Source organism: Lissotriton vulgaris, chromosome 9, assembly GCF_964263255.1.
Source record: "Lissotriton vulgaris chromosome 9, aLisVul1.2, whole genome shotgun sequence".
In the NCBI taxonomy this organism is placed as follows: Eukaryota; Metazoa; Chordata; class Amphibia; order Caudata; family Salamandridae; genus Lissotriton; species Lissotriton vulgaris.
The window spans coordinates 672,155,092-672,181,684 of record NC_141697.1 but is presented as its reverse complement, the minus strand read 5'-3'; the positions used below and the strand labels follow the sequence as shown (position 1 = coordinate 672,181,684).

At 43.6% G+C, this 26,593-nt stretch overlaps 1 protein-coding gene across 2 annotated transcripts in view; it reads right to left on the bottom strand.

The window, feature by feature from the left end:
- Positions 1 to 26,593, bottom strand: part of LOC147692084 (RNA-binding protein Nova-2-like) — a 168,005-nt gene that overhangs the window by 106,819 nt on the left and 34,593 nt on the right. For both annotated transcript variants that reach the window (XM_086938389.1, XM_086938390.1), the window contains exon 2: positions 5,954 to 6,097. In XM_086938389.1, the coding sequence (XP_086794515.1) occupies positions 5,954 to 6,097 (144 nt within the window). The remainder of the gene's footprint in view (positions 1 to 5,953; positions 6,098 to 26,593) is intronic.

Genomic DNA, 26,593 nt, shown 5'->3' with positions numbered 1-26,593 from the left:
CTGAAACTGTGGCATCACATTCAGGTTGAACCCAATATGTATAAGAGTTCTTTTCATGGGAGCCCTGGGTCAACCTCATATTTCAGAGGAATGTTTTGTGTTTGTCTGACGCCCTTAAAGTGATAGCGCAGTAACAAAAGAAATGCATGCCATCAATTTAGATAGAAACCGAAAAGCATCTCACAATTAGAGCGCTAGTGATGCTGCAAATAAAGGAGAAACATTCAGCTGCATCAGAAGTAACAGTTCAGGACACCTCGCATTTCATAAATGCAGGTTTTAACTAAACATAAAGCCCCTCATCAGAGGTCGCAAAGAACCCCAGTTGCCTTCCTCAGGCCACTGCCCATGACTGACTGACTGTTGGATATTATCCAGTTCATCTAATCAACGACATAACTTCTCCAGGCCCCCATTGCTGCAAAATACATAAGATGAGGTCAAGTGAAATAAGTTTGTCTGTAGTGTGTCATAGACAAAGGTTTTGTCCCGGCTGGCTCACATTGCCCCACACTCATCTCTCAGACCCTGGTACCAGTAAACCCAGAGTTGTATGGCTTTGGTTGCCAGAAGTTCTGCTGTTCAACCTCCTCATCAGTGGTACCATCGCCCAATATGTTTTTGGCAGGACACTTGGTAGAACAGCCAAGCTGACTCAGAAGATTGCTCTTTATAACCAGGTGCAAGGGAATCATGCACATTTGAAGCTGTGGTGTCTATAACTGACTTGTAGAATTGTCGCATTTGTCCTATAATCTATCACCTACTGTCTAATCTGCAGCTTTAAAAAACAAAGGATGTTGTTTCTAGCTGCAAGATATCAAAAGTTACAAAAATTGTGGCAACATGTTTCTGCGCAGTATAGTAAGCCCTTCGTAAACATTGACTGGTCACCTTTGCATACCTAAATTCTGTATTTGGGTGTCACAAAGGTTCTATGGTGGTGCACCATTTACATAGAAGGTGTTAACGTGCAAAAATATCAGAATAAAGAGGTAGTATTACCAGAAAATATGCTGCACTATGACGCACAATTTGCCTTTTATTTTCACATAGTTTGGTCCTACCCAGGCGCATAATTCCAGTGCCCCTGCTTATAACACATGCTGTTCATCGGGGCAGAGCATTTAACCATCTGAGCCACCCTTTTAACCCATTTCCTGATCTAATAAACCTGCAAAATAACTTTCTCCCCAAAAAAATGATATGTTCTCAGTTATTCACCAGTAGACTTTTTTCTTTGCATGCATTTATTAAGTGCGTGTGTGCTCAGCTATGGGACATCTGTGCTATGAGTATGTGCCATTCATTTTAATAGCATCATCCAGGTTCTTTACAGTGCTAGGACAGAATAAAGACTGCAGTATCAAACGTTATATAAACCAAAATATTATAGTTCAGTGCCTTGTCAATGAGAAGATGGAAAGGTGTAGATCAACAGACCCATTTAACCTAGTACTCTAGTATTTTCCTGCCTGTAGCCAACAGCTAAGAACCCCATCTCTGTCTGATCCCATCATGTAGACAGAGGCAGGTAGGGCAGTGTCAAGAAGAGCGCTGGACATGGGAGTGACGTATCCATTGTGGGAGCTATGATGCTGCGAAAACAGTGCTTCCTTAGCCTCACCATAGAAATGGTCAGATGCATAGGCCATGACGCCAGAAGCACAGCTGGTCCTAGAGCCACAGCTGCTCTGGCACAGACAATAAGATGCAAAGGAGGCAAGTCTCGAGTGGGAGGTTTTGGCTGGCTTGCAGAGTCCCATTTACCCTAGAGGGCTCACTGAATGAGGCGAGAGGGGGTGAGGCGAGGGAATCCATCTGCTCTTCCTTCACTTGCACTAATTAACTGCTTCACTACTGCATCCTTTCTCCATAATCAATGTGGCTCATCATGAGGCATGTACACCACAGCTGCCCCCCAGGGCACTGACATGACCTCTGGGGAGGGGTAATGTTGGTCACTCCGGGATACCATGTCACAAATAAAAGAGACATTGACTGGCCAAAAGGGGAGCTTGATGGGAGTCTATTCAGAACAGAACGTGCCCCCGTTGTCAACTGTACATAATTTCTGTTGGCCTGCCAACGCATACTTCTTCTCCAGGTGAATACAATCAGGATGAGGAACTCTTGGCCGAGAGGTCAATTTAATGTGCTTCCTTTTCTTGTGTATTGTGCCACAGAGTGCCAAGATACAGTTTCAGAGCATCCGTGTATAAATACAAGCTGGCTTTTTCTGCTGACAGGATTAAAGGGGAAGGTGGATGGACTCCAAAGCCCAGAATTGTTCGGTCCTTAATTTGTAATCAGGAGATGAGCCTAGCGGGGGACATCATACTGACAGAATCTTGAATTGTTTTTATGGATGTGGGACTTGAGTCTGAGGTCGACATGGCCCTGAAACTACAATTTCTTATGCATAATTGTAGGGTTTCGAAGCCATGCAGACTTGTAAAAACATGCCTGTGGTAAAAAGTGGTTACAGGGCCTGAGGATTAACCGTAAGCCTGTGTTTAGAATGAGCTGGAAGCAGTGAATACGCTTTTGCAGAAGTCCTCTGCATATGCCAGTACAGCTCTCCAGTTTTATGGGCGACAGAATGAAGTTGTAACATAAAAAGACATGGAATGATGAGCTGCAAAGGTCTTAGCATGATAAGGAAAGTTCTTCCATCCTGCATTTAATCGATTTTTTGGGTGACCTGCACTGAAAATCGACATTTTGTTATTATACTGGAGATGCTCCCTTTTTTGCTAATGTTCTTCATCAGAACACCAGGCTTTTCTTTACAGGAGGTTCCACAGAGAGTAACATCTGCTGTATTGGAGGCTTCCTATTGTCCCTAAAACCAAGCTAGGGAGACATTACAGGTAGTTAGTGTGGGGCATTGGCCATGTTGCCTGAACCCATGCGAAAGGTGGCTTCTTACACTCTATTTGTAAAATCCACTCAATCCCCCACAACCTGTTTCCTTCACTTCCCCTGCATATATGTACGAGGGTGTGTTATGTGTAACTTGCTTGAGTGTTGTGTAGCTGTGCTCATTTGTGGTATTTTGGGAGACTGGGTGTGGTGTGACCAGTGTTATATGGGAGGGCACATCGCACAAAATGGTGGATCTAATGTGCAAGGATTTCGACCGGAAGGTTTCTCACTGCAGCACACATTCAGCTTGAGCCCTGCTACTGACAAAACCGAGTGTGATGATTGGCCTCTCTACCCTTCGATCTAGCTGGACATAAGCTGACCCCTAGCTCAGAGTACCTGGTTTGTATGAGGCCAAATCCACATCAGCTGCCCCAATCCCTTTGTCTGGAAAGGAAAGAGATCCAATTCAGAAAGATGGCACTGCCTCCCAGGACTACGTGGTGCCTGCCGCTTATTTCACCTCCATTTGTCAATTGCAAAAAGTAAGCTTGTGGTTATGGTTTCCAATTTGAATTTGCTTGGTTAAGATTTTTGAACCTGGCACCACGAATTGATTCACCCTGACTTTACACAAGATACCATTGAAAAGTGTCCTTAATGACACGTTCTGACTGATGAAGGGATTTAAGAAATCTGACATTTCTCATTCCTTTTAGCATTCTACTTGGCTCTCACTATAAACCTGAACCACATATAAAATATATTGCATAATCTTCAAGCACTCCTCTGTAACTGACAAACAAAATGACTCATTGCAAAGAACTATGGGACTCTTTATAAACCTCTCTGAACGTTATAACATAAATTAGAAAGGCCCCCCAATACAGCGATATTATCAGGTACTTTGTTGATCCTGCATTGCCCCCGATTCCTCCCACACCATCCACAGACATTTTGGAAGCATGTCTTTTTTGCTCTCTTAACAGCTTGAAAAGGACAAATATGTTTTCCTCTTCTCCTACAGTGTTAGGATAGAGTCTATTGACTGAGGCTAGTTGGTCGAATTCTGGATCTCTTTTAAAGCCCTTCTGTGACCTAGCAATGTTAGACGTATCACAATTTGAAGTTGTGATAGAACTGTGATCCTAAATTCGAACGCTGCGTTTCCAGGTGGTGAAACGGTGGGCCCTGTGGGTACTCCAGGTTTAGTTGATGCCCCATCTAAGAATGAAATGAAATTAAATGAATTTGTACTTGTAAAGTGCACTTATACCCCAACCGGGGTTTCCTGGTGCTGTACGCATACCGCTGTGGAACCCTTCCTTGCTTTTCCCTGTGAAATGTCCACTCCTGGGCACCCCCAAGGTGAAGCCAGGCATCCCAGCGCTGTTGGGGCCGTTGTGGAGAATAAGCAAGCTATTGCCCAGAGTTGCAGAGTGGGACCCATGATTAGACTAGGCACCGAGGCGAGAATTATCAGGTCCGAGGAAATTGAGCCCAAGAACCCTGGTCCCGGGTAAGTGTGAGCGGGAAATCCGTTACGCTCGCGGATTTTGCGGATTTTTGGGAAATCCGCAATCCGCGAATTTTGAGGATTTCCCGCAAAATCCGCAAAAAAAATCCGCGAACGTAACGGGTTCAAAAGTTGAACCCCCACTCATGCAACTATTTTACAATGGTGCCAGCAAGCTGCCAGCGCCGTTGTAAAATAGTTACAAAGTTAGCTTGCACAGGAACCACTAGATAAAACGAAGCAGGTGCTGCTTTATTTTATCTAAGTGCTTCCTGTGCAAGCTAACTTTGTAACTATTTTACAACGGCGCTGGCAGCTTGCTGGCGCCATTGTAAAATAGTTACAGCTCACACAGGACTCAAGGGACCCCTGCGCCCTTCGGGACGATTGCATAGTAACACACACATGGACGCTCGAACTAGTTGATGCTCAAATTCAGTGACTCATTCATTAGCCCAAAAACAATCGTGAGCGTCGTCGAGGCTGGACAGGTGTGCCTTCTTCCCAAATCTACCGTGGAAAATCAGCTGTGATGCTGGATAGGCTTTGCATCCTTGACTTTCACGAGCGCAATACCCGTGCTGTTCCTGTGACCAGGAGCTTCTTTCTCTTCATCTGCTGAACTGATCTTTCTCTGACCTTTTATTCACACAAGACGAGGCACATACCCTACTGGGCACATTGTGATTGCACGGGTTTCTGCAAGTTCGCACGCGTTTTGTACAATTTCGCAATTTGCGAAATTGTACAAAACCCTCGCAAACTTGCAGAAACCCGTGCGAACATAAAAAAAAAAAAATCCGCAAATTCGCGGGAATTCGTGAATTATGCGGATTGCGAGTTCGCAAATCCGCAAAATTCGCGAACGCGAGATTCGCAAAATTCGCCCATACTTAGTCCCGGGCCAGACCTCTGCATCAGGGTCTGCCGCTCTAACCATTGAGTCACATTTCTCCAATATAGAATAATAGTGGGCCTCTGTATTTGGTACCCTACCTTTTGGTATCCTTCTGGAAGCATTAACAGATCAATTGGAACAGTAACTGGCCTCCCCTGAAATGTGTTCAGTGACTAGGACAGTGACCCAGGGAAAAACATAAATCCACAAATTGGCTCACAACAGGTCAAAGGTGCCTGCCAGAGAGGTACCCAACCTGTGCCAATGTCTGAAAATCTAGTTTTGCCAGCCATTGATATTGCAAATGTATTCTTGTCACATTTTATCTTGCAATATTTTGCTTACAGTTCTTTTCTGATGAGAGTTTTTTTTGCTCTGGCAGCCAAATATTAGCAAGGTAATTTGCTGTCCATATTAGGAAATGTTACAATTCTTAAAATGTTAGTGGTCAAAGAGACAGAAGCTTTCTAGTGCCCTTCTGCAATGTACTAGCAATCTGAATGTTTTGAGTGGACCATGCCACAAATTCCAGCCCAAGATTTCTAACCTGGTGGCCAAATATTAGCACTGGAAATGTATAATTTAAGCGATAGTCATATTGTGTTTTCCCAAATTAGATAGAGCAGTCAGGTCCACTGGTATCCATCTTTGCTTACATGTCTAGTTCTTACCTGGGTAGAAGTCTTTTGATTTGGAGAGCTTGATGCTGGCACCGGTTTCTTTCTGCAGCTGCACAATGGTCTGGCCACCCTTGCCAATAATGGAGCCCGCTGCATAGCTGGGTATCAACACCTTCAGGAAGTACTCCCCTTCTTCTGCAAGAGAGCAGCGTGCATAAGTCAGCCATATGCTTTCTAAGGTTTTTAGACATGCTTCAACGTTGTACTGTTTATTAAACACTTTTGTACAGCAACAAAAGAAAGAAGGACTAAGGAAACGAGGAAATTAAAAAATGGAGATAGATAGATAGATAGATAGATAGATAGATAGATAGATAGATAGATAGATAGATAGATAGATAGATAGATAGATACATAGATACATAGATAGATACATAGATAGATAGATAGATTCCATTAATCATTATAAGACAGAAGATAGAGCTTTTCTGGATAAGCTCTATAAATGTTTTCAGCCCAGAGCAAGAAAAACATGACTGTCTCCAGAGCACATACACCCCAGCATATTCCCCTGTTCTCACTGCATTCGACAAATTCAGCTATGTAATTTCTTTGATCGTCTAATCAAGATCACTTGAAACTCCTACCTGTCATATAGGTGCATCATATAAGAACCCCAGTAATTTAATATAACATAACATAACAACTTAACCTAGCAAAGGTAGGCAGACAGGCAGGGCAGACTTGGTAATAATGTTAAAATCTGCCCCACTTTACACTGTCAAGCGAATAACCCTCTGCACTGAGGTTGAGGGAGATGTATTCCTCTACTACCAAAAACAATGATTAAAAATAATTGATCCAAACTGCAAATTATAGCTATCTTTCTCTAATATACTGTCTAGGCACTTTCAAAGCTGTATCATCACAACACGTCTAGCAGTAAAAACAGCCCACAAGCATGCAGTCCCCCACCAAATTCTAGCTTACCCAAAATACCCGCTGTGGGATTCCAGCTTGCATTGTTTTACCAGATGATCTTGAGAATATAATTTCAAAAACCACTAAAGGTACCATAGGTACATATAATCCAAGTTTACAATACAGTAAGTTCTACTGAACTTAGAGTTGTGGGTGATAAGGGCCTAGCACACTCTCACCACAACTCAAGAGAGGTTTAGTAGGAAACCAATAGTGTAGGTAGGTGCATACACCACACCTCACTAGTCATGTCCTCAAAGGAGGGACCCAGTGGGTCTGTCCCAGATGTCAGTCGAGTACAGACATCTAAGTATGACACATTTCCTTTCCAAGAGTTAAGGGCTCTGTGTGCCATGAGAAAATTGAGGCCAGGACAGAATCCTAATACCCAACGCCTTATAGAGGTGGTTTTGCTTGATGACTTTAAGAGAGCATCAGATCCTGACAAGGTAGGCAATGGGGTGGATACATCTAAGGAAGAGGATCCCAGTGGGTTGCCCCGCCAGGATTCTGACACAGATGGAAACCAGGAAGGTGACAATGACCTAGCACTGGAGAATCCAGTTCTGCCTGGAGATGGAAGGCCACAGTGGCCCACTCTTTGTCTCCCCAGGTAGGGTTGGTGGTGTGTCCAGAAGAGAAAGATATCCTTCCCAGGAATCTAACCATTCTGGTACATCTATAGGGTCCTCTGCCTCTTCTCATAAAGGGAATACCTCCCAGGGGAAGAGGGAGCATCAGGTGAGAATGGAAGAAGCTCAACTGAGGATGAGGAGACAGAAAGTAGCCTTAGAAAAGGAGACCCTAGCTCTTGAAAGGGGGAGAACATTGATGGGGCTAGAGCCCCATGGAGGCAGCAATTTCCCTAGTGGTAGGGATAGGTCTTATTACCATAGAAACCTTAACAAGATTGTCCCTCCCTAGCAGCATGGGGATGACACCCACAAATGGATTACTGCACTGGAGAGGGCCTGCAAAGTACAGAAGGTACCCCCGGAGCAGTGGGCAGCAATATTGTGACTCTCTTTTGCAAAGGTAGAGGAGGTGCAGGGTGGATAGGGCTTCTTATAGGCTTTCACTCATAACAAACGCTTAGAAATGTAGATGGCCTGCTCTTGGGGGAGTGCTAGGTCTGATCTGCCACTCGGTAGAAACTGGAATACGCTGGGTAACTCTAGCAATGAGGAAAGACACTATAGAGATCTGTCTCTCCCCAAGCTAGGGTCCCTCCCATATCATGTATACATTTCTTAAGTATGTGTTGATGTTCATAAACTTTTAGCAATTAGAGAAATAAGTAAGGAGTCCTAAAAAGCTCCAATGTCCCCATTCCATGAACTCACAGGTTCATCTGTGGTCAAAACCTATCTTTAATGAGAAGAGGACATTCACTGGGTGTGGTGGGGTGGCAGCCAATTGCTTATATCCAACACAACAGCATTTTAGCAAGGCTGTAGTTTTCTATTTAGAAGAGCTAGCTCCCTCCTGACGGTTTAACCAAAATCAGGGCCCACACTGCTCTCTGTGACCATGCATGTGTAGTAATGGAACGAGATGAACAACGTCTGTCCCTCACACAGGAAGTGATGTGAATGGCTTGCTTATCTTTGAAAGATGAATAGGTATGCAGTGCTTGTTTCCATATCAACCAAAACCACCTCCACTTGAGGTGCATTATTATGCCTATATTCAGTGCTTCCTTGAACAGGTGAAAGCTGGCATCCTGGGTCGGGGTACACCTGGTATATGTGCGAATGTAAGAAGTTTTTGGGCTGGCGCCACACATGTTTCTATAAAACTCTATAATTAGTGCCTCCACCTGATTTCATCATTTCATTAAACTTAATTTATTGGGAAATAAAGACTAGCAGAGTACTAACTATACACAGTACTCGCTGTGTAAAAAGCTCTAGACTTTAGCTAGTACATAAGCATGGACGAGCAACAATCAGGGATCCGCATGGGCCTTCTCACTGGCTCACAGTAACTAGGCTGGCTATGGCCAACATATTTACAGAAGTCTACCATGACCAATCAGATATTCAGGTAACACATATGGGTGACAACCATTCAAGATAACATACAATTCCATTATTACTGGTTGTCATTGCAACCTTCACTCTCTCTTGGACAAGGCATTACGCTCCCCGGGCGCTCCTGTTATCTTGCTCGAGTACCATACCCTACCTAGGGGCCACAGCCCCACAATCTGGAGAGGGAATGATGTGTAGTGATGCGAGGGGGAATATTTCTTTGTGCACTTGAGTTCACTCATAGGTATGGCATGTATTGGCTCCTTGGTGAGAGATTGTCAATCATTACTTAACTACCTGCTAATCTTAAGGGATGTTGTTTAAGCAAATGAAGCTGTGTCTCACCAATACTATATTCCAACCAATACGGTCTTTGCTTAGTCAGTTACGACCCCACTAATTGCCTTTTAGAAGTCATAAAGAGCTGGATTTCTAAAGAGTTGTCTTCTGCATGAATAGCTGTCCCTCGCTGCGGAGAGGGACTAACAGGAGAAAACTAGATAAACTGAAGGTTGAATTACACGACTGCTACATTGCAAAGTCCTTGGGCTTCAGGAAGATTCTCTGTAGAAATAAGCATTGCTGTTCAATGCTCTCACACTCTGGGAGGAGACCGAAGGACACCAGCTCTCCTCAGACTTTCCTGTCAGAGCGTAACTCTAGTTGGAGAACATTCTTACATCACTGAGACACAACACTACTGTAGACCTTCAACCAACCACACACACACACATACACCCATACACACACACACACACACACACACATATACTGTCAGGTTCCACCTATGTGCGCTGCCTGCAGTCCTCCAATGGCTACTCCGAGGGTCAGCACACTCACGCAGCCTCACACCTACTTGAGACCTGGTTTCCAGATCAACTCACACATAAAGAGAAAATCTCTCTATAGATCTATACATTAACAGGGGCTACATGATATGATAAATAATATTAAGTCCAAGCCTATAATATGCAAATTCAGTCTCATGCAAGCAGACTCAAAAGTAAGGAAAGACGTTATTCCATCTTCTGACTTCTCTCAGCTTGGTACCTTGATCTGGATATTGAGACGAGTGGAACTGTGGGGATTGGAGCTAATTCTTAATCTCCTCCAGGAACGAAGGGAGATGCAAGAGCTAATATGGTAATCTGGTCTTGAATAAGTGGAGTACTTTTCTCTGATTGGCTCACCATACTTGCTTGAGAGTGCATGAGAGTAACATTCTAGGAATTAGTACATTTTAGGACATATTAGGATTTGTGTTATATGAAATGTTACTCTGGACAGGTGCAAATGTGTTCTACAACTCTTCCCCTATACCCCAACCCTCTACACCTCACTGGCAATCCGGCAAACACTTTCCACTTGCTCTGAGCCAGCTGAAAATGTCTGTTTTTTGCCAAAATGGTGAAAAACTGCTCAGTAAAGCACACCGTGACTCCAGATCTTGAGTCGCTACTCCATTTTAGGGGGAAATCTTGTAACAGATAGTCTTTGCTTCGAAGATACTGCCCAGTAATATTAATGTTGGACCTCCAGTATCTAAGCAGCAAAGTCTGGACAACTCATAATGAGGCCCTTAGTCAAGAGCTGGACTCAGAGTACTGCCGAGCTGATGTAATGAGTGCTGCCAGGGAAAAGTCCTGTGGGGCCTCTGCCTTACCAATTCCTGCATTGGTAGCAGATGTATCATTGTTACTGGATGGCGTGACTCTGATAGTCAGCGTGGAAGCATGATATGTAGAATTAGAGCTAAGGTAACTCAAGGGCTGAAAGGCTAGATGGCAAAACTTGTTGATCAACAGGCAGCTGTTTTCCCGAGGCATAAAAGAAGAGGAGCTGCCGACCTGTACCAGCAGTTCCTTGGTGGACAGAACATGGTTCACAGTGAGTACCCACTGAAAGATAAGAACCGGAAGGATGTTTTTTGGCCTCCGGGAGAAGTACAGTAAAAGGAGTGTTCTTAACCACAGACCCCGGCTCTCATCAATTGCCATACTTCCCTTTATTCGTATCTCTGGATGATTTGTGAAGACCATCTATTTAGGTGGACCCTAGAGGGATATTTCACTTTACCCACACCCACGCATGCTCACATTACAAAGTGAACCTCACTGTTTACTGTAGATGTATACATTTTTAGGGGACATTGATCACTGTGTCAAGAAAGTGGAATGCTGTTGCACCAGATGGAGTAGGAGAGATGTTCCCTCGCTAGTGCGAGTGAGCGACTAGATGAACCATCAGACAAATGTGGTAAAGAGACAAAAATCAAATGAGGACCTTTCAACAAGAAAAGCTGAAAAAGACGTCTTGTCACGAAGTCTAGGAGTATGAAGACTCAATTAAGACGAGTTAGGATGTTGAGATCAGCTAAGATGGAGGTATGAAACAGGATACAAATGCCAAGTTTTCGAGAAGAGATTTCTTCTTTATAAGTGTGCGTGGATTACATTCTCTATAAAAGAATAAGGAAAGGCATGGGCAGGATGAAGGCCCCTGAAGAGAAAGATCAGTATGAAAGGAGAGGAGCAATTGCCATAACAAAAGAAGACCTTCCCAAGCAGGGATTGAGGCGTGGGAGGTGGAATGTGCTCTGCCCCTCAATGTAAGTTCTACAGACAGAATCCACAAAACATTGTGTACTTATCTAATGTCTTCAAACATGGAAGTGAGAGATGGGGTTGGAATAACTAGATAAATGTTGTCAGAATTAAGTGACTGTGAAATGGGGGATAATAGGCACTGATGAGTCAAACTGATCACTACTCCGTCTTCTTGCAACAGTATCCAATATGGAAATCGACCCGTACACCCATTAAAACTCTTACTGAACTATGCAAAGCTAGCAAAGTCGGCTCCATGACCAAAGTGCAGTGCAAGCTTCCAAATAAACTAAAAGCTCTACCTAATTGAATTTCTTGAATTTTATAAGGAAGAAACTTGCTACACGATTCTACTTTTTCCATTCTTAAGAACTTATTTCTAGGGCAAGGAAAATGCTGTTATAAGAACAGCTTCCTTTAGTTGCAACTTTTCAAACATAGGGCATGGTCTACTGTAGCACTGAAAGCTAAGGTAGCCACGTCGAGATGTTTTCATGTCATCGTTGTTGTCCCAACATTCGCATATGTTGATGAACTTTACTCTTTCACAAACTGTGCTCTCTATGTACCCAATTCACGCCATAACATTTTCTTCCAAACAGAACTTGAAGCACTGGTTAAAAATATTAACTAGGGGGTGGGGGGCTGGACCTTAATTAGCATTGGTATGTCTCTGACTATCATGTTTAAATGTTCCGAAATGTTTGTTTTGTGGGCAACTCTTGAAATCTGAATGGGTCACACAGATGCTTCAATGCTGTGAGTTACCATATGATACTGGATGTGTCAATTGGGTGAGGAGGTAAGGATAAGATTGAGGGCAAGTAGAATGCAATGCTCCAGCTTTGTGTGTTGTGGGGTTAGAATTGTGAGTTAATGTACTAGGGCTTTAATAGTTATAGGCATCCCTGTTTTGAGTTGGAGAGTCCTCTGAGATGGACAGTGGCTGTCTCTTCTGTGATGCAGTTCTTCAAAGTTGATTCTATGCAAAATATAGCAAAGATGCTGAAGTGTAGGAATATGTTTTGATGTCCAATATCACTGCTGGTATACTTGCCCCTCTGGTGGTTGCTCCTGAATTAAATATTTAGGTGTCGTGACAAACAACTTTAGCTATCTGTAGGCAGACCTTTTGTTTCTAATACATACATACACTTAGACTGGGCTTTGGGTCAGTGCCCTCCTCATGAATGAATGGCTTTGTTCTCTTTCTCTGCTGTCTGCTCTTGATTAAATTAATTTCCTCCCTATTATTTGGTTTGTCCCGCCCTGGAGCATTTTGGTGTCGGTGATCTGAGATACATCCCTCTACTGCTCCCATTCATAGGAATCTTTTTTTGTTATTGCTTAGCATGGTAGTGCATGTGTTTCCGTACGCTCTCCCCCACTTGTTCCAATGCTCCCGCAGTGTGCTCTCTTTGTACTCCCATTCCCTAAAGCTAATGATGGCCCAGCAGCTGCAAGATGTTAATGGGCCACTCACTTCTATTCTTTGTGCTGGTGCACACTATGTTGTGCACATATTTACTTTTAGTTTACTACTCTAACATAGCATTTTGCCGTGTTAGAATGGTAAATTAAAAATATCAAAATATCAAACATGTTTCATGATGCATAAGAACACGTCAGAGTCAGTCTTGGAATGGGTGATACATGTGTTTGTGGGCAATTGCTTATGAAACAAGCAATTGCAAAGCCTATAGGTCTCGCTTATGCAAGAGCTATTGGCTTTGCCAATATGTTTTAGTCATGTTGTACACAAGTGTGGCTGCTGTTCAGTAGGGAAATGGAAAGCAAGGAAATGTGAGTTACAAACCACAAAGCCAATGGTAAACAACGGACAGGATACATTCCTATGTCAATTTTCGAATGTCCCCAAGATATCTTTAGCAAACCAGACAGCTGCACTGTCTGGTAGGCTGTGACCTAAAAAAGCACTGTTAAATCCTAGAGATCAGCCTTTTTGAGCCAATACCTTCTGGTCATGCCAATTCTTGCTTCATATTCTAATTCATTAAAATATTATGTAATTTTACTGTACAAGGGCCTTGTTTTACAACACTACTCACACTATGCAAAAAAACACCTCTTATGTCCAAAACTCACATAGAGGAACAAAGTGTTCACTGGGCTAAATTCACTCTTTATAATTACACTTTCAATGTTAAACAATTCTACTGTAGTACACTATCCCTTCAGTGCAAACGTCCCTCTGTAATGGAGCAAATCTACAATTGAGGAACATTAAGGAAAATATGTTTTCTATGAAAACACCTCACAAAATAAATCCGCTCACACACTGGCAAGAGCATCTTTTAAAAACATTGCATATACAGTGCACAAATATCTCCTAACACTGTGTTTTCAATGCAATAATCTTACTTAATATCTCTGTATAGACAATGGAAGAACCTCACTTGATAACACAGTACACACTGTTCAGGAATCTTAATTATAAAACACCATATATAAAGCACACAAGAGTAACTCCTTTGATTACATAGTGTATACCGTGCAAAGGACTCTTTCAAAACTACAGTGCAGCTGTCTGGTTGCAAAAGACTTCTTGGAGACATTTTGAAAGCTTCCAAGGGAATGCATTTTGACTATTGCTTACTGTGGCTTTGTGGTGTTTAACTCACATTTTATTTCTATCTATTTGCTGGCTTTATCAATGTTAGGCCATCCAGTATGTCTTTGTCCCTCCCATGGATCATAGCCTGTTTACCATCTCTCTGACTGGCTCCCTGTTAGGCCTGGGCATGAAATTCCATCCCACATGTGAAGTTTTTTCTCACTCCGTGCTTAGCGTAGCACGTAGAGTTCTAAAAACTCTGCTCTGCGGAGTGGAGTTTTTTCCTTGCTCACCAACGTTAAGTTGGTGAGCACAAGTGGGGAAATCTTGCTCCAGACTACCACCCGGCGATATTTCTCATTGCGGGCGTCGCGGATGGCCCCTACCACTTGTGTTGAGAAACCTTCTATTCACATTGAGGAAGCTGCTGCTCGAGTAGAACATCTACTCGAGCAGCAGAAAGAGGCAGTGCCCGTTTGCACTGCGCATGCTGCTATTTGTGCTGATTTTTCAGCTTTGGACAAACACCCGCACTAAAAACAACACAAAGGGTGCAACCTAACACACTCCACTGCTTGCGGAACTCCACGTAGCGCAGTGGAGTTTTTCAGTCACTTCACAGAGTTCCCCTCCTACTCTTTGTTTTCTTCCATGAGGGCTTGCTTTCTGGGAACTCTTGTTTTTTTGTGAAGCACTCCAGGAAAGTGAATGTGGTTTCAGCTATCTCCCTTGTATGTTAGATCACAACAATAAATGTGCTGCATTTCTTTGAAAAGGTTTCCTACCTCCTATCTTTCTGCCTGACTCATTCTACTTATATTTGCTACTATCAGATGCCTGTGGGGAACAATGTTCTAGCTGCTCATTTATTTTGGTCAGTGATCTTGACTAATATCGTAACTTAAGCATTCATTTTCCTCGATGTCACACCCATGCCATAGGCGCTGGAAGTAGGGGAAACACCCCCACAATAATCATGCTGGAGTTCAGAAGTGAATATGCAGTTGCAGGCCTTTAGATGTTGTTGTTATCTTTTCACATTTACTGTGCATCCAAAGAAAGAGATCAAATGTTAAGGTCTGTCTTACAGGGAGCTTGGTGTTAACTTTTCTTTTTCTGACTGCAAAGGGAGAGGATTTATGAGACAATCTTGATGGGTATGGGGATGTAAAAAGATTGTAGGATATTATTTGTTTCTAGCCCACTACAAAATGTGGATGCCGGTAAATGAACTGTAAAAATATTTCAGAATATATCAGAATTAGAAAAGCACAAATGAAACACATTTATTTATAATTCTGAGGAGTGATGGAAACAAATATTTTAATTGGATCAAAACAAATCAAAGCTCTAGATGATGCCAATAACCCCTTATTAGCGTTTGTGCTCTGTATAGTCTTATCTGTAAAACTGCATGTCTGTGCAAATGTAATGGTAATTTCAATTGAAAATGTGTCTGCTGTAATGGCAGTGTGCTACCACACCATGCACACACCAGTCTATGCATCTCCACTCTACCACACTCTACGCCTCTTCCCTCTAAGACTGTCATCTCTACAACACCACTCTACTTCACTCTATGTGACTCTACGCCCCTTCACTCTAAAACACTACTCAACTCCATGCGACTCTACGTCACTTCACTCTACGACACTCTACTCAACTCTACGCCATTCTACTCTATGCCTCTACACTCTATGCCACTCCACTCTACGATACTCTACTCCACTGTACGTCACTCCACTCAATGTCTCCTTACTCCACTCTACGCCACTATACTCCACTCTACCCCACTACATGCCACTCCACTCTATGACACTCTGTGCCACTCTACTGTATGACACTCTACTCCACGCCACTCTACCACTCCACTCTGTGACACTTTATACCACTCTACGACACTTCACTCTACACCACTTCAGTCTACACCACTCCACTCTACTCCACTTAATGCTACTCCACTCTACAACACCACTTCACTCTATAACACAACTTCACCCTGTAACTCCTCAAACCCTTACTCCACTCTAGGCTACTCCTCTCTATCCCACTCCACTTCACTCAAACCCACTCTACTACACTCTACAACACTCTACTCCACGTTGACCCTCAACACAACTTTACTCCACTCTACATCACTCTACTTCACCCTACGACACTCTGCTCCACTTTATGACACTCTATGCCATTCCATGCGACTGTACTCCACTGCACTCTATGACACTCTACCCCACTCTCGGTCACTCCATGCCACTTTACGTCACTCCACTCTATGCACTACACCCTTTTACACTCCACTCTATGACACTCTTCTCTACTCCACGCAACACCACTCCACTCTGCGACACACTACACTACACCACTACACTCTACTCCACTCCAATCTATGACATTCCACTCAACAACACTCTATACCACCCCGCTTTACACCACTCCATGCCATTTTACTCTACTCTATGCCACTCCACTTCACTCTAAGACACACTATCCACTCCATGACTCGACTCTAAGACATACTGATCCACTCTATGACACTGTGCTGCATTCTACGTCACTCTAATCTACTCCACTCCACTCTATGATACTCCACTCCACTGTACTCAACTCTACCACACTCTAATCAGGTCTATGCAGCTCCACTCTACAACACTTTACTCTACACGACTCTACTCTGTAACACAATACTCCACTCTATACCTCCCCACTTTATGACCCTCTACTCCACTATATGCTGCTCCACTCCCCAACACTTTGCTCCACTCCACTCTGTGACACTATACTCCACTCTACACCACTCCATGCTATGCCACTCTACTTCACTGTACGCAGTTTCACTCTATGACATTCTACTCTACTCTACACCGCTTTATTCTACGACACTCTACTCTAGTCTACGCCACTACATTCTATGCCACGACTCCACTTTAAGCCACTCTACACCACTCTATGCCACTTGACTTTACTAAAATCGACTCCACTCTATGCCACTTCACTCTATGACCCTCTACTCCACCTTGCCTCACTCTTTGACATTCCATGCTATGACACACTACTCCACTCTATGCTACTCTATGCCAGTCTACCCCCTTTCACTCTACAACACTCTACACCACTCTATGTCTCTTCACTCTACACCACTCCACTCTATTACACTTTACACCACTCTACGTCACTCCACTATATGACATCTACTCCACTCTATGCCATTCTACGCCTTCCACTCTACAACACAGTACACAACTCCACGCCACTTAACACTACACCACTTTACCCCACTCCACTCTTTGACACTCCACTTTATTCCACTCTACGCCACTCGATTCTACACCACTCAACTCTACTATGACACGCCAACCTACGACACTCTACTACACTCTACAACACTATTAAGAATATTACATACGCAGTTCAAACTGTAAATAAATTATACTGTGCTTACACTGTGATGGTTTTTCACTATATACCATTGAATATACAATGCAAGGGCTTTCCTCAACAACGCTCCACATTGTGTGCCGAATCCCAGTTTAACACTACTGCAGACACAGTACAACAGCGGCATGTATTAATAGTATTGCACATTCATTGTGAGAATATGTTTAGAATAGTTTATACGGTGCAAGTCCCATACATTACTAAACTAGTCATGCTGCACAAAACACAATCTAGAATGCCACTTCTACTTTTAAAAACATTGCACTACATCACCGCTTTTCCAAAGTCTTCATAAAAATGCATTTTCTGTGCAGGAGCCACGCATTTTTTGTGTGAGAATCTCATTTAGGAACACTGCACATATTATATACTTTCACTATTATCACTGACATCGTGCCTTCTTTGTAACACAAGAACAGCCATTTTTCGATATATTACATTAAATATAATTGTATTTAAAAAGTTTCATTATTACACCTGGAATGGAATGGATGGAATGGCATGAGAATGTATAGAGCACCACAAATACCCTGGGGTGTCTAAGCGCTACCTTCTGATAGAACAGCGTGGATCAGTTTCTCACTTTCTGTACATCATACTAGTTCTGGAATCATTTCCAAACTTGGAGGAACCTCGTTTTTCTGTGCGACATTAATATTTCTGTCCAAGCACTCCATAACATAACACCTGCTGGCTGACGAGCCCATTTGACAAAGCTACCAGTGTTCAAAGACCTCCCTTCGCGGCTCTGCCCCAACTGTGCAAGCGGTGCATCATCATGCTACCCTGTTCGCAGGCAATCAGGCCCAAGAGGTTTTTTTGGATAGCTGTTACCATGGAAACCTTCTGTAAGAGTCCTTTGTGAATGCTCATTAATATGCACATCATTCATATTTACAAATACTGATATTTCTATTTTATGTGGAAACGGCAAACACCAGAGCCTGTCTGTTTTTTGCTCCTAAGTGTACACGAAGCCAGAGTAGTATCAGAGTTGAGTACAGCGTGCTTACCTTGCCACTGTTTCCTTGGTATTCGGTTATCACACTGCCGCTTTGTAATGCTGATGAAAGCATTGAAAGCCATATCCAACAAGCTGTAAGGGGCATATTACCAAGCAATAGCGATAATCATCGCTATTGCTTGGTTAGCGAGAAAAAATTGCGGCGATTTTTATCGCAGATAAACCTACCAAGGTTTATCGCAAATGCGATCAAAATCGGCAATAATGCATGAATATCGCTGAAAAATCAGCGATATTCATGCATTACCGAGCTAATGCTCTTAGCCATGTTATCCACCTACCATTGGATAACATGGCTAAGAACTGCTCCTGGGCAGGTGTTAGCTTTTGGAGATATTCGCGCTTAGCGCGAATATCTCCAAAAGTTGGTAATAGGAGATAGCGATGTTAGCGACTGTTTCCAGTCGCTAACATCTTGGCACGCCCACTTTGCATGTCATTAGTGATAAATATCACTGACATGCAAAGTGGGGCCAAGATGGTCGCTATCTCCTACTAGCTGTCGCTAACTGGTGTTAGCGACAGCTAGGTAATAGGGAGATAATTTTATATCCGCTTTCTTGGCTTTCAAAGCCAAAAAAGCGGAGACAAATCCCTTAATAATATGCCCCTGTTCGCAATCAGGATGAAGAGGCACTCTTCACCTCAGCATGGGCTTCATGCGGGTGCTACATGTATGTCAAAGTCATTGTGTTCCACTACACTTGCACCTTCCTACAGAACAGCAAATACCAATTGTGCTTTTGTTCACCGACACCTTACACTAGTCTCTGCTGCACAACACGAACTGAAACTTTGGATGTGATCACGTGACTTGTGATAGTGTTTTAGAGCTTGTCCTAATAGTGATGATGTCACGTGGCGGACAATCCCCACCTAAGCACAACCCTCACCCGCGGCACAATTGTAGAGACAAACACAGAAAGGCACGGGTACATTGCTAAAAGAACAAACGTAAGCGTTGTGTATATCATAAAATATCTTCCCCAACCGTGAAATACACACACTCTCTCCATAGCGCCCGCAGCTCTAAGTACAGCTGGCTTTGTTGTACACAATCCACTTAAACCGATATCAGGCCCAGGATAAACCGCTAGTCATTAGGCTCTCAGCTCTGCTCGGGTCCGATCTGAAAGCAGATTAACCTCCATGGGCGGAGGACTCGGCCATAGGTGAGAGGTCAGAGAGGTGCACGAGACTCTCGCTGATGGAGACCACACGGTGGAACAGAGGAGGCAACGCCATTTTAAGAAATGAGCCAGGGAAACCTCCATTGCCCCACTAAGAATAGAGACGAACAATAGACACATTCACAAGAAAGGTCAAATGTTACAGTAATCCAGGGCATTAACCAGTGTTTAATTTGTGCTGATGGTTGCGGGCGGGGTGGGGGGCATGATGAAGCAGCATCTCATGAAATATAGGGCAGTGATTTATGAACCCAAAGCAGAGGAAAGAGAGACCAATCTGTGGCTTTCATCTACACCTGCATGCATCTATAGGGAATGTTGCTATTCTGCGGTCAAGGTGAAAAAGCAGAGACTGAGAACAATCTCGGAACTCGAATGTAGAGCAAGGCGTTAGTTCCGGCACTAGTTATGACTGGGATGTTTACCATCAAGGCAACACTACAAACGCAAGGTTTCTCCTGGGGTTGCTGCCACAGTAGCTGCTGGTCAGGAGTTTTCAAGAAGTCCTCTCTGGGGCTGATGCTGGGTATAGCTTGGGGCCGGGGTTTACGCCCTGCACTAGAGACAGTGGAGTCTCTGGTCTTTGCTGGGAGGCCGAAAGTCAGGAAAGCCACTCACATCAACTTATTCTTGATTTTTTTTTCCACATCCCTGTAGCCCGTTACCCTTTTGTTCTTTTTGGGGCTGCTCCTCATCTCCAGGTAGGCTTCCCCAGAACAAAAGAATTCTGGGGCCTTCCACTAATTCATCCTTGGCCACGTTAAGAACCTCGAGTTGGGATTGAAAACCTGTTGCTTTGTAGGAGTTAATTTTCTTGGAAACAAGAGGGCAGGAGTCTATTTACTGGCACACTCTTGTGTACCTGAAACCTGCCCTTTGGGGTCCACAAACTGTCTGGCTTTGTCAGTTTAGGCGAAGAGCAAGGATGCAGTTTGGGATGTGCTCCATATATCAGGAGCCACGGACGAGGATCGGGCACTTCATGGGAGGCGCTTTGCTTGTTTTCTGAATAACGCACGACAAGAACGGAGTTATAATTCAGCTGACATTGACTTATATAGGAATTGGGGGATGAATGTTCTTGTTTGTACTTTAGCTAACTTCAGAAACTTAATTACTGCTAAATTGTTGCCACAATCTTTCTATAAACATTAAAGTCCCTGACACCTATGGAACTATGCCATCCCTCCGTTTGTTTCCTTTGTCAAAGACATTTTCCCTGTTTTGTTTGGCTTTTGGCAAAGGTTTTAAAGCCGCAGAGGCTAAGGGAACCCTTTACATTGTAATTCTGGTGCTTCCTGGGGAACCCTTTGGTTTGCCCTGAGACGGGGAGACACTTCAAAGGCCTCTCTAACCTCTCCTCTTGATTGTATTGACTCCTCCTAGTCCATCTAGACAGACCTTGGGTGGTGGCAGCATTCATTGTTTTTGGTGAGCAGTAGCAGCAGCCTAGGAACCTGTCTACTGCCCTTTCTATGCAAATTAAGTCCAGTAGCTAAGTGCAGATTGGTGCTCGTTCCAGTTAAGCTGTTATTATGTACTTTTATCGTTTTCGAAATCTTGATAATGAACTTTGGCATGCCTGCACACAGTAGATGCTTCATAATCACCGGCAGTGCTTCTGTTATTAGGGTTACCATCAGTTGCATAACGCAAAAGGATGGGCCGCCCAAGATGGAGGCGGAATGCTGCTTACAGGGGACAATAAGTGCGGCCAATCTCCAATCTTTTTTTCCCCCATTCTGTTCCTTTTACAAGTCCTTTCTAGGATAAATACATAAGATTTCCATATTGGGGGTTTTAGCTAGCCAGCTGCATTTATAGCGCACTGATTGCAGTTATGCCTAGGCTAAGATGCTAGATATTGAGTTGCCAAGGCCCGCCCTACACAAGTCTTTACAAAGCAATAGGTCTCAATTCTAAAAAGCTGAGCTATTGGCCTTGCCAAAGCCTTTGTGCCAAAACGGACAAGTCACCTGGAGTGTTGATGAATGAAGAAAAGAGAGAGTGTGTATATATGTATAGCTGACTGTACAACAGAAGCAAGAGAACAGGCGTGGGAGATTGCTGTATCTCCAATCTCAAACAGGGGAGTAACTGTCTGCTATCTGATTCTGCCAAGACCCAGATATGAAAGGACTGCCCCCCACCTGCCTCTTCTCAAAGGATATGGGTATAATGTCTGGCTGCAAGCGCAAGGTAAGTGGTTTTCTTTTGTTTATATTAAAGTTTACCTCGTTGTCGACTGTCCGCTACCCCCCACCGTTCTTATCTGTTCGGGCAGCCCATGTAATAAAGGTAACATGGATTAGAGCTATTGACATTGTGAACGACAATCTGTTTTACTCATGTGATTTGACAGCAAGGAGACAGTTACAGTGAGCAATGGCTAAACTGGAGGCAGGCAGATAGAAAAAAAGAACAAGTTCCCAATTACAACTTCATATTGTAGGGAGGTATGCAGTGACAGACAGATGGATGTAAGTAATGTGTGGTTGGTGTGAAGTATGCAGGCATAACTGTTTGTTAGGCATTTCTGAAATTATTATAGGACCGTAGCATTCTGTGATGTCAATGCCTGCCATTAATTAGGGCTGGGTTTAAGGCGGTGTGTCCGGTGCCCCGGCACCTGGCACTAACCTTGGAGGGTGCTACACCTGCAGCAAAGAACGTGAACCATGCAGATCGCAGAATGTGGATAGCTCAGTGGGTTTCTAAATTTGTTTCAGAAATAATTGTTACTTGCAGTTCATAAATTACAATCCCAGTTTAACATAGAGACCTATGAACTGTCATAAAGAGCTACATGAAAATTGCATTGTATAGGTAAGAACATTATGCTTCCCCCAGTCTTTCATTATCCTAATGTTGATAAAAAAAATATTTGTTTAAAATGAAAAATTAATGCTTCTGATTTTTAGAGGTCATTTAGAACTCACCATGCGCAGTGGGCCACTACCCCTTGTTTTTCTGAAAAGGCAGACAATGTATGCTAACTTTCTTAAAACACACTGGAACTGTGGGTAATATTAGTAACAACACGAAAGGCAATAGTATAACAGATCATTTTCATAGCACCCAACATGAACCGAAAGACCCTTGGAGCTTTTATAGGGGCTAAGATTACACAATTTAAGGAATTGCAAATTACTGCCGAACTTCAAGAGTGCTTAGAAACAGCCTAAGCCCCGGCTTAAAAATATAACTGCACAACTCCCTTCCTACCCCACCACAACACGCTTGATGCAAAGATTTTTTTTCACAATACTAAACATGCTGGGCTAGTGGGCTGTAGTATCACTTTCCATTGGTGTTGTCATCTGACAATACAGAGAGGACTGAGAGTAGTTGCCTCGACACAGGACCAGCTAACGACTGTGCACAATCAATAATACCTGCACACACAAGTATGTGAACATTTCGGTATGGCTCTCTCTGGGTTTCATTCTTGTGGGGTTCATATGAGTAAATCGAGTGAACGCAGAGCACCCGTTTTTTACGCTTTGCCAAAGCCACAGCACGAAGCACCGTGCAAATTGACACCTACATGGCCTGTGAAACTCAGATAATTCTCTTTCAAACTATCAAAATGATATCATGTATAAAAATATCACAGTCCGTATATTACATTTAAAAATCTGTAAAATCTCAAAGAAGTTAAAAAGCAATCATCACATCTAGCAACAGGAATCTAATAAATGTTTTATCCCACAAGAACGGGACAGGCCATTATAGTTAACAAATATAAGAAATCGAAAGTGTGATTACGACATCCAGGTGTGTACAGACTGTGTGGTCCTGGGCACATTATTTTATGTCTCGCAGTTTTGGAGCATTTAGAAACCAGTTGAATGTTATTATCAACAACTGTCACTTTCCAGTTCAAGTACTGCCTGCCCCCCAGCCTGAGATCAGGCTAAACCCACCTTGTCCGAGACGTGCTAATCCCATTGCCCTTTTAGGCACTGGACGCCTGAATTGTTGGAGGGAGGGTACTGCAATGGGGGAAATGGGAGGGATCGATGAATATTTGAAGAATGGTGCCCTCCGCCCCCAACGGGACCAAACAAACTACACCCCAAAAGATCCTAAATGGTATTCACCTGTTACTTTCTAGAACATAGCGCTTCGCATCATCATCAGGGACGTAAATGCTTATAAATTATACAATGCAGAGATGACAAGAACAGTATGTTGCCTGAAATGAGGAAATATTCTTTGAAAACAACGGCAGGTGCCACCCAGCAAGGGATTGGGAAGAAATGTAAAATAGCATTCCACACCTGGTAACCAACCTGGGCCTGAATGCAGTAAAAAGCCATACATTCCACAAAGGATCTTCCAATGTCTCCTGTATGGACAGTGCAGACCGGATTGAACTTTCCAGGTGATAAACGGATGCATTCTGGGACATGTAGTCTCTCTTTGATTCCAATTACACAAAATAACTTATTTACATGTGGTTATGAAAAGATATGGTAATCCCAGTGACAGTCATCTGCTAACCTTATGTCTGGGGGCAGCCAGGGGTCCTTTATTAACATATAGAAGCAGATTTACTGTTTTTATTCCAGCAGGCCAGCTCACTCTCTCTTTGGTGTGGGGCTCTCCCTGTTACATGCAGATGTGCGCTTCACAACTGGGCTGTTGGCAGCACCCTGACAGAAGCTCCACAGGAGGGTGCAACATGCCCAATGGTCGCCGCCTTGTTGACTCCGAAGTTCACCAGGGCCGAGGCAAACATGCCGGGAGTCTATCCGTGGTGGATGTCACTGGACAAGAAAGTGGTGGGCACCATTAACAGGGGCTGTGGAACACACTGTGGTGGGCCACCTGGGCTACAACACTCCCTCCTGCCCTCTCCTACAGGATTGCAAATGGGGTGGAAGCAAATCAAAGAATGAACAGCGATGAAACATAAATAAAAAGAAGTTCTCGCAAAACACCAGATAAAGTATGAAAGAGGAAGGAAACTGTACTTGGCCAGTGCTCCTCTGCCTCCAACGGAAGTGAGGTATTGGGTGCATGAAATAATTAGGAGGCAGCAAAGAAGATGGATGCTGGGATCAACCTATGGTAAGCAGCAGGTGGGATCGAAGTCCTTTTAGTGAATACACCAGGTCTTGCAGACACAGCGAATGCATGCTGCCTAGACTCGACCTAAAAAGGGAGCAGGCAATCCTGAGTGTTTTGGAATGGAATGATTACTGTGCTACTTTTTCCCGGGGGTCTCCGATGACCAGGCTAATGGACTGCTTCCTGTGTGCTGATAGCCAGACCTGTTTTTGTTGATTGGCTAAACAGTCTTGAGAGAGGGGAGCGCTGTTTCTGTTTTTGGGCCCCACAGACCAGAGAGGGGGTGCACTGCTTCTGTTCTTGGGCCCCACAACTCAAAGAGAGAGTGTGCTGTTTCTATTGCTGGGGTTGAAAGAGGGACTGCTTCCACATTGTGAATGTGAACTGCGGCATCAAGGACAGTGCTCCCCCAAAGTCCCTTCATATCATGTCAATTGTTTTATAAATGTTATAGCTCCTGTAACTTTAAAGGAAAGGGGCTGCAATATTTTCTTTCTGTGAATGCAAATGCAATGATGGAGGTCTGCTTCCCTCTCAGGCTTTAGTAACAGCATTCATGACCATTTTGAGGGATCCGCTTCATTAATATACATGAGGCAGGATTTCTATTATTCCTTCTATAATTCCTTCTATAACTCCTTCAGAACCGAGGTGTTGCATGTGTTTATCAGTACTTCTGCTGAAACAGATGTTCGCTGTGCCACTGGATTCAAGATAACTTGGCTGATGAGGGGTAATACCCCGAAACTGGACCCCGGATGCTTGTTTCTGGTCCAGTGAGGACCCGGCTTGGCAGTTCGGGCTGGACTGTTCCCATGAGGGTCTGGGACAAGACTGATCTGCATATCGCTGGGTCCAAACTGGGGTGGCATGGTGAGCAAAAGAATATTGGATTTAATCCAGATTTCTTGACCCAGGGTGAATATTTTATTTGTTCAGCATTCTGTCAATCATTTGTTGCCACAGCATTTTTTTTTACCCTAGGTGGGATGGGCATGCCTAAACGTGGGTCCCTGGCTCACTGTGCCACTGAATTGTAGCTAGCCTGACTGATGAGGGGTGAAACCTCAAAATCGGTCCCAGGATACTTGTCTCTGGTCCAGGGAGGACTGGGATTGGCAGTTCGGGCTTGACTGTCCCTATGAGGAGCAGGGTAAAGACTGATTTGAATATGGCAAAATCCAACAAGGTGCGGCGTGGTGAGCAAAAGAACAATGGATTTAACTCAGATCTCTTGACTGGCGTTGAATGTTTGATTTCTTCAGCATTCCATCCCTCATTTGTTGCCACAGCATTTTTTGCCCTAATTTGGATGAGTATGCCCAGATATGGGTCCCTTGCTCGCTGTGGCACTTTATTCAAGCTAGCCTGGCTAATGATGGGTGATGCCCCAAAACCAGTCCCAAGATGCTTGTTTCTGGTCCAGGGCAGACCTGGCTTGGCAGTTAGGAATGGACTGTTCCCATGGGGAGCACGGTCAAGACTGATTTGCAAATGGGTGGTCCAAACTGGAGTTTTGTGGTGAGCAAAAGAAAAATGTATTAAATCAAGATCTCTTGACTGGGGATGAATGTTTGATTTATTCAGCATTCCGTCCATCATTTGTGCCAGAATCACAAAAAAGATCAGTTCACATTACAGTGCTGTAAAAACATAGCATCTGCTGTGCGACCAGATATTTGGCACATCAGACCCATAGTCACATATGCCTATGCCATACAGAGCCAATGCTTTGAGGATCACATTTTACCAAGCAATCTTTTGAACCCAG